Source organism: Labeo rohita, chromosome 8 (assembly GCF_022985175.1).
Source record: "Labeo rohita strain BAU-BD-2019 chromosome 8, IGBB_LRoh.1.0, whole genome shotgun sequence".
NCBI classification, from domain to species: domain Eukaryota; kingdom Metazoa; phylum Chordata; class Actinopteri; order Cypriniformes; family Cyprinidae; genus Labeo; species Labeo rohita.
This window is the reverse complement of record NC_066876.1, coordinates 19673973-19687683: the sequence shown is the minus strand read 5'-3', so window position 1 is coordinate 19687683 and position 13711 is coordinate 19673973. Positions and strand designations below refer to the sequence as shown.

At 34.4% G+C, this 13711-nt stretch overlaps 1 protein-coding gene across 1 annotated transcript in view; it reads right to left on the bottom strand.

Annotated features, from left to right (window-relative positions):
- Positions 1–13711, bottom strand: part of prex1 (phosphatidylinositol-3,4,5-trisphosphate-dependent Rac exchange factor 1) — a 91389-nt gene that overhangs the window by 37368 nt on the left and 40310 nt on the right. Inside the window, exons 10-15 of the mRNA XM_051117842.1 lie at positions 10017–10164; positions 3276–3376; positions 1907–2010; positions 1358–1407; positions 424–499; positions 211–283 (exon numbers count right to left, since the gene is read on the bottom strand). Of these exons, the coding sequence (XP_050973799.1) occupies positions 211–283; positions 424–499; positions 1358–1407; positions 1907–2010; positions 3276–3376; positions 10017–10164 (552 nt within the window). The remainder of the gene's footprint in view (positions 1–210; positions 284–423; positions 500–1357; positions 1408–1906; positions 2011–3275; positions 3377–10016; positions 10165–13711) is intronic.

Sequence of the window (13711 nt, the reverse complement as noted above, 5' to 3'; positions counted from 1 at the left end):
TATCTTAATTTGTGTTCTGAAAATGAATGAAGGTCTTATGGGTTTGGAACACCATGAACACCATCATTTTAATTTTTGGGTGGACTATCCCTTTAAGTGTTTAGACATAGCAGTTCTTGGCAAATCTCCTAACATTCTAACAATAACTGACCCAAAAACCTCATCATGATTTTATATGAAGACTGTCAATATGTGGACATAGAGACTAACCGTGGTGCATGAAACCAGCATTGCAGAGTCCGACACCAAGGGTCACCGCATCTTCACGGGTTGTGCTGTCTCCCTGAATAAGGAAAATCACGTTAAATGACTGGTCTTTCACACAAGTTGCAACTGTAAACGGTGTAAAGAAACCTAGAAAAGATAAGCTGAAAGATGAACAGAAAGTGAAAGAAAGTGAGTGTGTGTCCATCCTCACGTTACCTGTGACACAAGCCATTCCACCAGTTTGCTAGCTGGTATGACAGATTTGAAGGTTTTCAAATGATGATCTCTGTCTCTGTATGTAAAAGAAAACAGAGGTTCACAGTTGTCTAGATGTTAAAAAAGCACATCTGACTACAAAATAAACCACTGGAGTAACCCAGATTAGGCCTTTTACTTCTAACATAATTGATATAATGACAATGGAAATGTCTTAGACTGACAAAATCCAATGAATGTGTTGAAGCAGGTACTGAACAATTTAGCAGCAGAGGTTGTGGGGTTAAGTCTAGCTAATATAGATAAATGATCTGGAAATATCTTTTTTCAACTGAGATATTTTATTACCACTAAGTCCCGGATTGCTCCAGGGTGGTCTGTCTTTGCAATTACTGTAGCGTAATTAGTGACCTGGACCGTAAGTCGCTTAAAGAGATGAAAAGCATCTGCTAAAGGGCAAGTAACTAACACGTTCTGTGTTAATATGTGGATCTGAGATCAGACTTGGTCCCAACCGCAGTTCAGTGGCCTCTCCTCGCTCATTATGTGAGATATCAAAGGTGACTGGTGACAGAAAAGCAATACGACCCTGCAGTCCTCTCACACACACACACAGTCTGTGATGTGCAGCTGGCCAAGGTGAATCCATGAAGTACAAATGCATATCATCTTCTACGACAGTTCAAATTAAACTGTTGTTTATTAACAACCATTTGCATCTGCTGTTAAAAGATGTTTAAATATAAACCGCATTTAGTTATAAAAGAGACAATAAATAAATGGTATACTACTGCCCATCTGCAAGAAAAGAGTGTTGACATAAACACATTGTCTGAAACTTGAATACGAATCATCATACACTTAATGACAGTGTGAATTAAGTAATGGTTTGTCTGTTGAGTGTAAAGTATGTCACAGAACATGTGTCACTTACTTGATAACAGGTGTGAAGAGACTGTGGAGACGACAGTAAAGTCTCACTCCCTGTCGGACACACATACACTCACATAAAGCATTTGCACCAACAGCTGCATCTCTTTATGCATTTCATTTCCTGTTGAAATCACTTCTTGATTGATTTGTTGACAACAATTGTTAAGTGGACCATTTTGTAGTCCTTATTTATCGATGGATCATATGCACTCAAGATTTTATAAACTGACTGGTGACACTGACCAAAACCTAGAGAGCTGGCTACACAAACAATTTTTCCATATAAGCACACACAGTGCATGAGAACTTTGATGTTAGCATAGCACACACACATACTGAGTGAAATAATGCATTTTATACACTTACTGTCACTTTTTAAGAATACTTTCCAGCATTTTAGGCTTGTTTTTAATCACATTTCTCTTCTCTTGTCTGCCACTGGATTGATTTTTTTTTTTTACTGAGCTCATTGCAAATAAGGATATTTACCTTGTCTCATGTGTCATCTGTTCATGAGCTATCATTTTAAGAAGGATTCTGGGGGAAATACCTTTGAGATGATGTCCTCCATTTCACTCCTGGCCTTATAAGTGCCGTCATCATACCGAAAGCGATACAACACCTGCTCATTCTTGAACTGATGTTTATCTGACACTACGGTGGAAAGCACACACATAGAAACAGTTAAATGACTTGCCTAAAGAGTAAACTTCACCACTAACATAATCATCATGAGCTGGATTTGAGCTTGTGATGTATTTGAAGAGTTCAGATGCAAAACCAGCTAAAAGCCATCTTGGTCAGAAATGAGATAATGATACTGAGTGAATGCTCTCAACTTATTATACGTCCATCAAATACTTTTTCTTCAAACTTGCTAAAATACCACCCTCAGCCCAATCAGAAGTACAGGTACTTGCATAGAAACCTATACATCTGAGCCTAATAAAAATGCATTTTTTAAAAGAAAGACGTCGGATGGATTTAGCTGGTTTAGTTTGCATCTGAACTCTTCATATGTTTCTCTCACTTTTCTGCTCACAGATTCAGGCTGATAAACACGTATGTGTGATTAATTGAAAACGTGTGTGTGCCATCGCTCCACAAAAGCCTTTTTGACCTCTCCTTGAATGCTGCCACCATATTATTGATCGAGCGCCTGAGCTTTTATACTTGAATTTATCACCCCAAACCCTTCTGGTGTTTGTCAGTTTTCACTGTTACAATCCCCTGGCTGTAAAACAGAGGTATGATGCTTCCCAAATCTCAGGCAAACACCACACCTCTTGAATTATTCAAAAGAATCATGTTCTCTAGCAGCATTTCATGTCACGTTACTATCCAGACTGCCGATCATCTGTAGGGGATCTCAGTGAGTGCTGGCCAACGAGGATACGTGCCAGATTTGTAAAGTGTAAATCTGTCAAATGGTGATTTTTAACAGTCCAACATTTGTATAAACAGTTAACGGATTGTGTTTCATTTGGCAAGGCTGTATCAAAAAACAGAACACAGACAGCAGTTGCATTTGGTGATGAAACCAAGCAATGCTTGAAAACATGATGAAATATATTAGAGGTGAGGGAGGTTGAAAGAAAAAAAAGGACGGAAAAAGAGAGAAAACACAGAGAGAAAAAGAATAATGGATTTGTATGAAGTAATTCATTCAATCTAGTCAATCATTAGTCTATTTATAGCCTGTTGATTTAGGGCTACCAGTATGCCAACAGATGTTCACGGAACCCACCAATTGGTGGATTTTGAAAATATGTAGGTTTTACATGTACTAAGATCAGATATTAAAACCACAGCATTTGGATATATACCATAGTATCACATACCCTAAAGTAATTCAGAATTATGCTGTTGTAATACCATGGTCCATGCCCAATTTTCTTCAAGGTAGAATCTTCTCTTACCATGATGGATGATGCCGTTCTCCAGCAGAGCTTGACCCAGGTTGATTCCCTCCTCGGCCTTGCTGATCTCTCCACTCTCCAAGAGCCATGAGACGAACTCGCTGAGGACACACAGAGACAACAGCTGTGTCAGTCTGCACATAACACAATGCCGCAGGCATGATAAAGACGGGATTTATGAGCCACTAGTCAAAGGAACTTGGGAACTTGGATTCACTCAATCCTCCAGAGCGACTGGTCAAGACTGGTAAAAAGTTCAACAAGAGCACAAATCAAGATGAGATCATGCTACATTCCATTCTTTAAAGGACTTTAAACATCACAAGTGGTGTACACTTACTGCTTTAGTTTAAAAAAAAAAAAAAAAAAAAAAGTTTGAGGAAATGACTTGCAAATGCAAATAAAAAGTAAATAAATAAAAAATCTATGCTTATTAATTAAATATTTCAGATATATATATATATATATATATATTAGATATAAACAAATTTGATGTATATTTTGTTCATATCCATTATCCAATTATTTCTTCATTTTGTTTTGTTTATATCTATAATATCATTTTGTATAGATAAGCACAGTTTGGGGTCTGTATGGGTAATTTTCTAAAAAATAATCAAAGGATGCAATAAACTGACCAAACGTGACAGTAAATATAACTATAACATTCAAAAAGATTTTTTTTTATTTCAAATAAATGCTGTTCTTTGAAACTTTCTACACATTTCATTTCTTATTCATTTCTGAAGACTGGCGTTTATTTGATCCAAAGTACAGCAAAAACTGTACAATTTTGAAATATTTTTACTATTTAAAATAACTGTTTTTTATTTGAATATATTTTAAAATGTAATTTATTCCTGTGATTTCAAAGCTACATTTTTAGCATCATTACTCCAGTCACATGATCCTTCAGAAATCATTCTAATAGTCTGATTTGCCACTCAATAAAACATTTATTGTTGAAAACAGCTGAGTAGAAATTTTTCAGGTTTCTTTGATGAATAGAAAGTTCAGGAGAACAGCATTTATCTGAAATAGAAACTTTTGTAACATTATAAATAGTATTAATTTCTATAATTTCTTCATTATACTGACTCCAAGCTTTTTAACGGCATAGTGTATAATGCTACAAACGCTTTTTATTTCAGACAAATGCTGATCTTTGGATCCTTCTATTCACCAAATCCTGAAAAAAAAAAAAAAAATACTGATAATATTAATAATTATAATAATAAATGTTTCTTAAACAGCAAATCAACATATTATAATGATTTCTGAAGGATCATGTGACACTGAAGACTGTAGTCATGATGAAAATTTAGCATTGATCACATAAATAAATTACATTTTAAAATGTATTCAATTAGAAAGCAGTTATTTTAAATTACTGCTTTTGCTGTATTTTGGATCAAATAAATGCAGGCTTGGTGAGCAGAAGAGACTTCTTTAAAAAACATTAAAAATCTTACCGTTCAAAAACTTTTGACTGGTAGTGTAAATATCAGGGTGACCATGTGTCCACTTTTTCCCTGGCAAGGATTTCTTTCTTTTTTTTTTTTTTTTTTTTAAAGATTTATTGTGGTGGGACCAGGAAAGGTCCTTAAGCCAGGATTCGAACTCAGGACGCCTGTAGCGCAATGGCGCTATATGTTGGCGCACTGTCCACAAGGCTATCTGCACTGAATGACCAGGATTTCCATATTGCCTAAAATATCTTATATTTGAATGACATCAAAGTACTGTGAGAGCTATAGAAAGCAGACGGCTCCTTTAAAATCACTCTTGTAGTACTTTGACATCATACACCGATCGGCCTGCACAGTGCTGCTTCAAAACTTGTATGTTATGTCAAACTACTTTTCATTGATTACCTTTTCAAAGTATGAAAACAGAAAAACAAAGCCAAAACCTGGATATTTTAAGCAATATAGAAATCCTGGCCAGGACATGTTTGGGAAAAAGAGGACATATGGCCACCCTAATATATATATATATATATATATATATATATATATATATATATATATACACATATATATATATACACACAAATACACAAACACACACATACACACTTGTATATGTGACTAGTTAGTCTGATCAACTGCCAAAATAAATTTTCAAGAGGAGTAATTAAATTATAAACGGGTTCTGATGAGAGCTGGTGGGGAGGAATTTCAGCAGTTGCATGTGTGTGGTGGTTTAGTGGTGAATCTAATGCTGTGTGTGATTGCATGTGTGTGACTTCATGCCTGAAATGTGCATGACTGCTGCGTGAGAAGCTGCGAATCCCATTAGATTCAGGGACAGAAATAAGCAATGTGTAAACAGTTATGACGCCTTAAAGGAAATGTGAGAAGGGTGTATGTATATGTGTGTGTGTGTCCTTGAAATGTTCAACGACAGCAGTGAGGGGAGAGGGGTCGGATGAAAGGATGGGTTAACAGATGGAGCGGGAGGAGAAGAGAAGATGCGGGTGCCAAAGGCGCCCCTCATCCACCAAGTACAGTAAGACGACCAGATTCTCCATTGACGTCTCACCTGACTACACAACTGATCTGCCCTCTACATCTCCTACAAAAACAGCTGATGACATGAACAACTTAATGAAGTCTTTTAAAACACTTAACCTTGATAAATCTTTAACTTTCACCATCAAACACTTAACAGCGATAACGCTGGCTAATATCACTTGTCTACGTAACTCAACAGTACTAGCAGCAACACCATATGTGAGAAAATGAGTGTGAATAATATTGCAGATCATGTCGATTCTGTGTTTGGTTTCCAAACTTTAAAGGGTTACTCTACCCAAAAATGAAAATTTCTTTGTGTACAAAAAGTATTCTCGTAGCTTCGTAAAATTATGGTTGGACCGACGTCTTTCATACTTTTCTGGGCCTTGAAAGTGGTATTTACTTGGTAGTCAATGGGACAGTCACAAACTCCCGGTTTTCACCCAAAATATCTTAAATTGTGTTCCATGGGGGTAAGTGATTAATGACAAAAATTTCATTTTGGGTGAAGCAACCCTTTAAATCTGTGCATAAAATTTGACATTCTAATGTTTAGGTTTTGTTACACCTAGTCTTTTCATTCAGAAGCTATGGATCAATTACTCATGTGGGTCACATATCAATCTGCAAAACTATTAGACTTATCAAACCTTCTTTTATAATGTATAATATAATATATATGAGATATGCACTGGGTGTTATTTGAGACCACTCTGTCAAGTTGGTGGTCTTTGCAAGTACAAACTCTTAAACACAAACAGTTTTAGAGCAGAAAAATAATGCTACCACAAAACAAGAGCATATTAACCTATTACAAATCCATTCCGGCAACTGCACAGACCACTGATAAAAAAAGCTTATGTCAATAAACGATAGTAATCACATAATAAACCCTTTGCACAAAACACAAACAATAAATGTGGGTCATGCAGAGATCTTATGGACTGCTTACAAAGCCTTTATGTGCAGTTTTGCAGAGGAAGTTCACAGAGGAGAGGGCAGTCAGGCCCATGAAAGAGAGCAGTGAAATGAAACAGACAGTGAGTCTGCTGTGATTACATAAGTCTCTAATTCAGATTGGCAGGAAAGGGAAAGGGGTGGAGGTGGGCGTCCCTGGAGTGAATTAATTAGTGTTTATGTAACTCATTAATATTCTTCACAGCTAACGCACACAGTGCCCTCTCACATGCCGGAGATGTGTGTGTGAGAATTTCTTATCCTTTTATCTATATTTGTCCGATGTATGTACGTATGTGTGAATGTGACAGATGAAATATTAGTTTACTGTGAAGTGAAGCTCGATTACCACAGCAAATCATTTTGACACGTCCCTTAGTTTGTTAAAAATATAATAATAATGAAATATAATAATAATATAAATGTTTACAGAAATACACTTAAGAGTTTACAAATGCAAGACAGAAATGTGAAGCTTGGATATGTATAAAAGCACTATTAATTCTTTCATAGAAAAATGTGTTATGCGAACAGCAAAACTGTTCATCATTCACCTTCATCTAAACAGCCCTTTTTAAATCCTTTCAAGTATTATGAAAAAAATGCCATGATTTATCATGGTTATATGTTCACAACATGAGTTGAATAACTGGATAACTCCGCTTGGACAAGGTCAGTGAACAATTTTATCATACCAGTTTCATAAATGCAACTTTTTGTTTGTTTTTGCAAACTGAGGGACAAGTCAAAATGATTTTCTGTGAATACAGACAGCAGATGCTTTCAATAGAGCGTACAATGTACTGAACCAGAAACATTCCTTTAATGCTTGGGCCATTTTAGCATGCCAATAAAATAGGTTATTGCAGCAAGGTTAAAAAATAAAATAACGAAGTAAAATAAAATAAAATACAATAAAAAAATAAAATAAAATAAAGTAGAATAAAATAAAACAATAAAATAAAGCAGAATAAAATAAAATTATGCAGAATTAAATAAAATAAAGCAGAATAAAATAAAATTATGCAGAATTAAATAAAATAGAATGAATAAAAAAACGAATGAAATAAAGTAAAATAAAATAAAGCAGAATAAGATCAAATAAAATAAAGTAGAATACGACAGAATAAAATACTAAAACAGAGGAGAATAAAATAAAATAAAGTAGAATGAAATAAAGTAAAATAAAACAAAGTACAATTAAATAAAGTAGAATAAAATAAAATAAAGTAGAATGAAATAAAGTAAAATAAAACTAAGTAGAATAAAATAAAGTAGAATCAAATAAAGTAAAATAAAAAATAAAGTAGAATAAAATAAAAAAAATAGAAAACACAATAAAAAATAAAGTAGAATGAGATAGAATGAAATACTAAAATAAAGTAGAATAAAATAAAATAGAATGAAATAAAGTAAAATAAAACAAAGTACAATAAAATAAAGTAAAATAAAACAAAGTAAAATAAAATAAAGTAGTGAAAAAGAAATAGTGAAAGTAGTAGTGAAAGTAGTGGTGAAATTTAATGAAATAAAGTAAAAAAATAAAAGTAGAATAAAATCAAATAAAAATAGAAAATACAATAAAAATAAAATAAAGTAGAATAAGATAGAATAAAATACTAAAATAAAGTAGAATAAAATACTAAAAGTAGAATAAAATAAAATAGAATGAAAAAGTAAAATAAAATAAAGCAGAATCAAATAAAATAAAGTAGAAAAAATAAAATTAAGTAGAATAAAATAAAATAAAGTACAATAAAGGAATCAAATTAAATTAATAAAAAAAAAAAAACAAATAAAATCAAATAATAAAATAAAATAATAATTTACTTTAAAATATAATTGAGATGTTGTGTTGTGAAGAAAGAATCAGAGATGAGAGAAAGAGCCAGAGTCTGAACAGTAGCAGAGCGTTTGTCCATATTAACAGCTGAACTGCTCGGCTGTTCCTGGAAGGAGTGGGATTGTGTTCTATTCTGAGACGGATGCGCAAGCCAGCGAACAACAGAACCAATCACAGCTGCTTTCACCTGGACCACCGAGGCTGAAACGCACAAATAATTGTGTTCTGAGGGAGCAGTGCGAAATTCATCCAGTCAGGTGTTGACAGGAGAACAACAGCACAGCTGAGGCCGTGAGCCAGCCACAGTTTGTTTTTAAGCCACTTCAGCGGAAGTCTTACTTCAACTGTATTTGAACTACACTCAAGCTAGCCAAAAAAAAAAAAAAAAAAAAACAGCTACTGTACACGACAAGAAGACTAACAAAGAGCGACTACAATAAAGCCATTTAAGGGGGGCTACTTTCAAACCAAGAACAACACACTATTGTTTGTAAACTAGCACAAAACCAGTCAAACTCAGAGTCAAACTGTGTAAACTGAAAATATAACTTCAAATTAAATACTAGAACACTAAAACTATGTCTTTAATCGAGTTGAATAAAGTTGGATAAACAATTAATTTAACTACAAAATAATAATAAAACATGTAAATGAATGAGTCTGGAAATGAGCAAGGCTTCCCAACTGTGAGAACAGTTTAGGATAGTGTTTTTTCATTATCTTAAAAAAAAGGAAAAGGAAAAGTTACGACAAACACCGCACAGCAGAAAGACCCAGCAGATTTATGAATCAATTTAATGAGGCTCATATCTGAACTTGTGAATTTTTGCGGCCATTTAAAACTAGATTGCATCAATATAATAGCTTCAGATGAACCACAGTGTTTTTTCCCTTATCTACGAGTGCAGTGTAAAAAGGGAATTTTAATTGGTGTGAGGAATCTCTCCTCTCAACTCCCAAACACACACACACTGTATTTGGAAGTTTAATGGCGTACATAGCACTCATTGTTCATTCATGGTGTTGAAAGACTGGGTGAGCGAGCGTCAGAAAGAAAGAGAGAGAGAAAAATGAAGAGAGATACACAGAGAAAAAGAGAGAGAAACTGAATGCAGATTTCTCTCTAATGAAGGCTTTTTTGCTGGGAATGTCTGTGTCCAATGGGGTGCTTGGCAGTGAGCTTGGGAAAGCATTTATAAGCGCTAAGTGAGTGTGTATGTGTGTGTGTGCATTTTCATTCAAGCAGGGGCCTCTTGGATTAGGATGACTTGCAAGATATTCAGGAGACAGTCAGACGGTGTAAAAGCAGGCAAGGGAAGGTGCCACACTCAGCACGAAGCGAGCCAATCGACGGCATGGGAACTGACCGGTCATAAGGCGAACCCCTTGGTAAACGAGAATTACATAATGCTCGAAACTTACTTTCCCAAGAAGCACTTGGGTACATTGGTGAGTTTCCTGCGACGGTCTTTGATGAGGTGGCGGCTCTTGGTCATCATCATATGGTAGAGCTTCTCTCCCTTCTCTGCGATCATGACGTAGGCGTCACGCTCCATCCCAAGCTTTAAACCTGACATTGTGAGAAAAAAAAAAAAAAAAAGAGTCAAGAAACCCTAATAAAAGTAGAAAAATCTGCAATTTAGTGTCATTTTAAAAAAATAAAAACATTAAAATGTTTTAAGATAATGGTTTAAATGTTTTAAGAATAATATTAATACACACACTCAAGCTCATCAAGGCTGTATTTATTTGATCACAAATACAGAAAAAATTGTAATATTGTGAAATATTATTGCAATTACCAATATTGGTTTCCAATTTGAATACACTTTACAATATAATTTATTTCTGTGACAAAGTGCTGAATTTTCAGCATCATTACTCCAGTCTTCAGTGTCACATGATCCTTCAGAAATCATTCTCATACGCAGATTTATCATCAATGTTAAAACTGTTGTGCTGCTTAATATATATATATATATATGTACTTTTTGGAACCTGTGATACTTTTTTCTCTGATAAATAAAACAGCATTTATTCAAAATAGAAATCTTTTCTAACAATGTAAGTGTTTACTATCACTTGTTATTCATTTAACTACATTGTTGCTGAATAAAAGTATTAATTTCTTTAAAAAAAGAAAGAAAACCCCATTACTGACCCCGTTTGAAAATTACTGACCAAACATTTGAATAGTAGTGTATATTGTAACACAAAATTTCTGTTTAAATGCTGGTCTTTTTAACGTTTTATTTATCAAAGAATCTTGAAAAAAGTATCACAGGTCTTGAAAAATTAAGCAGCACAACTGTTTTCAACACTGATTACAAATCAGCATATTAGAATGATTTCTGAAGGATCATGTGACACTGAAGACTGGAGTAATGATGCTGAAAATTCAGCTTTGCTTCAAAGGAATAAATTTTGTTTTAAAGTATATAAAAGAAAGCTGTTATTTTAAATTGCAATAGTAAAAAAAAAAACATTTATACACATAAAAAAAAAAATACACATTTAGCATTCAATTGACCTTATTTACAAAACATACAAATTGTTTAATTGTATTATTTTTTTAAATCATTCTAAATGTTGTCACACTGTTAATTCTTTTGCTAAAAATAATAAGAATTTATGAATGATTTTGGAAAAAATATTTAATGAATATATCACAATGTGCAGGAATTTACAGTCAAACCAAAATATTTTCAGACACCTTCAACATTTCTCACATTATCACAGTTTATTCGCTATAGTTTAGGAAATGGTAATAAAGTAGAATAGGATCTCAGAGTTAAACTGTTTCAGAACAAATTCATCTTGATAATGTCAGATAACTTTGATAGAAAGGTATGTAATGGATTACAAGCAACCAAAAATTCAGACAACTGTTAGTATGACAATATTTACACAACTATCAACACTTTGTTGACCAATTACCATGCAATGCTTAATATTTTGTTTAGTCTGTGGTGTAAAAAATTTGCATTAGCAATTAAACAAAAACATGGTCAGGTCAAAGTGTCTGAATAATTTTTGGTCCCAAATTTTTATAATTTGTATGGGTAGTCCACTGTATGAAGAATTTTTGAGTACAGTATGTCACAGTTTACTTTATTTTTTACTTACACGTTACTTACTATCTGTTTCTCTAAATCAGTGTGGGTGTTGCTATGTCGGTTAATGTTAAGTGAGGCCGAGAGGAAACACTGGTTTAACTGATTTTATTCTAAGACATGGTTTTGCATGTGTTTGTGTGTTCGCTCATGCAAATGCATTCTGCTATTTGAGGAATTTTTAGTGGGTGAAGGCTGCTGACATACAAGTGACACGCAAAATAAAAAATTCCATCAACAAATAAAAAGTAGCATTAGTGTGTCTTTAAAAAAAGACATTAAACTGTGACAGAACTGTGTGAGATTAAAAAAAAAAAAAAAAAAAAAAAAAAAAAAAAAAAAAAAAAGTACTCAAGGCAGTTCACCCCAAACAATGCTCATAATCATTCATCTTCTACGCTTCTGGATGAATAGCATGATGTGGTTAATAAGGTGAGGGCAGACGCAGCTATAGATGCAGATAAAGACCTCTACAAAAAAGTTTGCAGTTTCCTGAAAAGACCTGAAAACAACAGCACTGCATATTAAAAACTGTGCAGCAGTGCAATGCAGCTCGGTCAGCGATGAAAACCGCCTTGTTTGTATTAGCAAGGCAGTCAAAGTCGAGCTGCAGCGGAAACAGGAGCTTGACACAAAGTAGGTTGGCCAAAAAAACCCCACTTTATCAGTCGTCCGAGGCTGTTTATATGTCACCTAATGCAAGGAACCCTTTAGTCACTTTTAAACAAAAGGTGATGTTAAAGAGAGAGTATCAATAGGATTGCAGCTGATGCAGGAGGTGGGACGTGCTCAGATGTGCCGGCAGCTGGCATGGCTCTCATTCAGAGCTCTTTACTGTGTCTGAGACCCCAGAGAGAGGGAAGCCACCGGCAGCTGCAGCTCTCGCTCACAAAGAGTTTTTTGAGGAGGTGTTCGTGGCAGCTGTACGAGGCTCCAATTCAATCAAGTCTGAGCAAAGAGGCAACACATCATTAAAAATGGCTCCTCAAAAATAACCCTGCTGAAGCGCAATTTCCGTTATGCCATCTGAAATTCTGACGCCGAATGGCAATTTCAGAAATGAGCAAGCCTTCATTTCAAACCGTAAATCTTGAATTTTTCCCCTCCCTTATTTTCAACAGTGCACGGCAACATGAAATGGGAATATAGGTATAAATTCAGGGAATGTTCACCCACATTCTTATATACATATATATATATATATGAAGAGTTCAGATGCAAAAGCCTCTAAATCCATCTGACGTTTTTATATATACTTATTTCAGGTTTTTTATTTTTAATAAATTTCTGAAGTTGTGACAATTCTGTTTTTGCTTTGATATTATGGTGAACAGACTGTAGATTGATGTGGAAAAAAAGCTATTTAAAGCAGTTTAACATAACATTAAAGTTAATTATTTAAGGTACGGACTGGCATTATATTAAACACTTTTCTGATCTTGCACCCGAGATGACTAGAATACAAGGGTATTTTGCAAGTTGTGACAATTCTGGGATATTATGGTGAACAGGTGGAAAAAAAGCTATTTAAAGCAGTTTAACATAACATGAAAAGGGGGTATGAATACTTTTGCAAGGTGTGTGTGTGTGTGTGTGTGTGTGTGTGTGTGTGTGTGTGTGTGTGTGTGTGTGTGTGTGTGTGTGTGTGTGTGTGTGTGTGTGTGTGTGTATGCATGTGTGTATATAATATAAAATATTATTAGTTAATTATTTAAGGTACGTTTTAAGTGTGTTCAACAGGACTGTGCATTAAATTAAGTACTTTTCTGATCTTGCACTCCAGATGACCGGAATTCCTAAATTGGAGCCATTTTTGCATGTCAAACTCTATATTAATTGGAGCATGTAATTTAATGACGTCTTTGAGTTGTACAGAGGAACGAGTGGGCCGCTGGCTGAAGATCTGGATGGTCGGAGAGGTGTGACTGATGTGGCACCTGTTGAAATGGGCTCCAATTTCAAAAGCTGGAAACCTGATACGCTCCATAAAACTTCTGCTTTCAT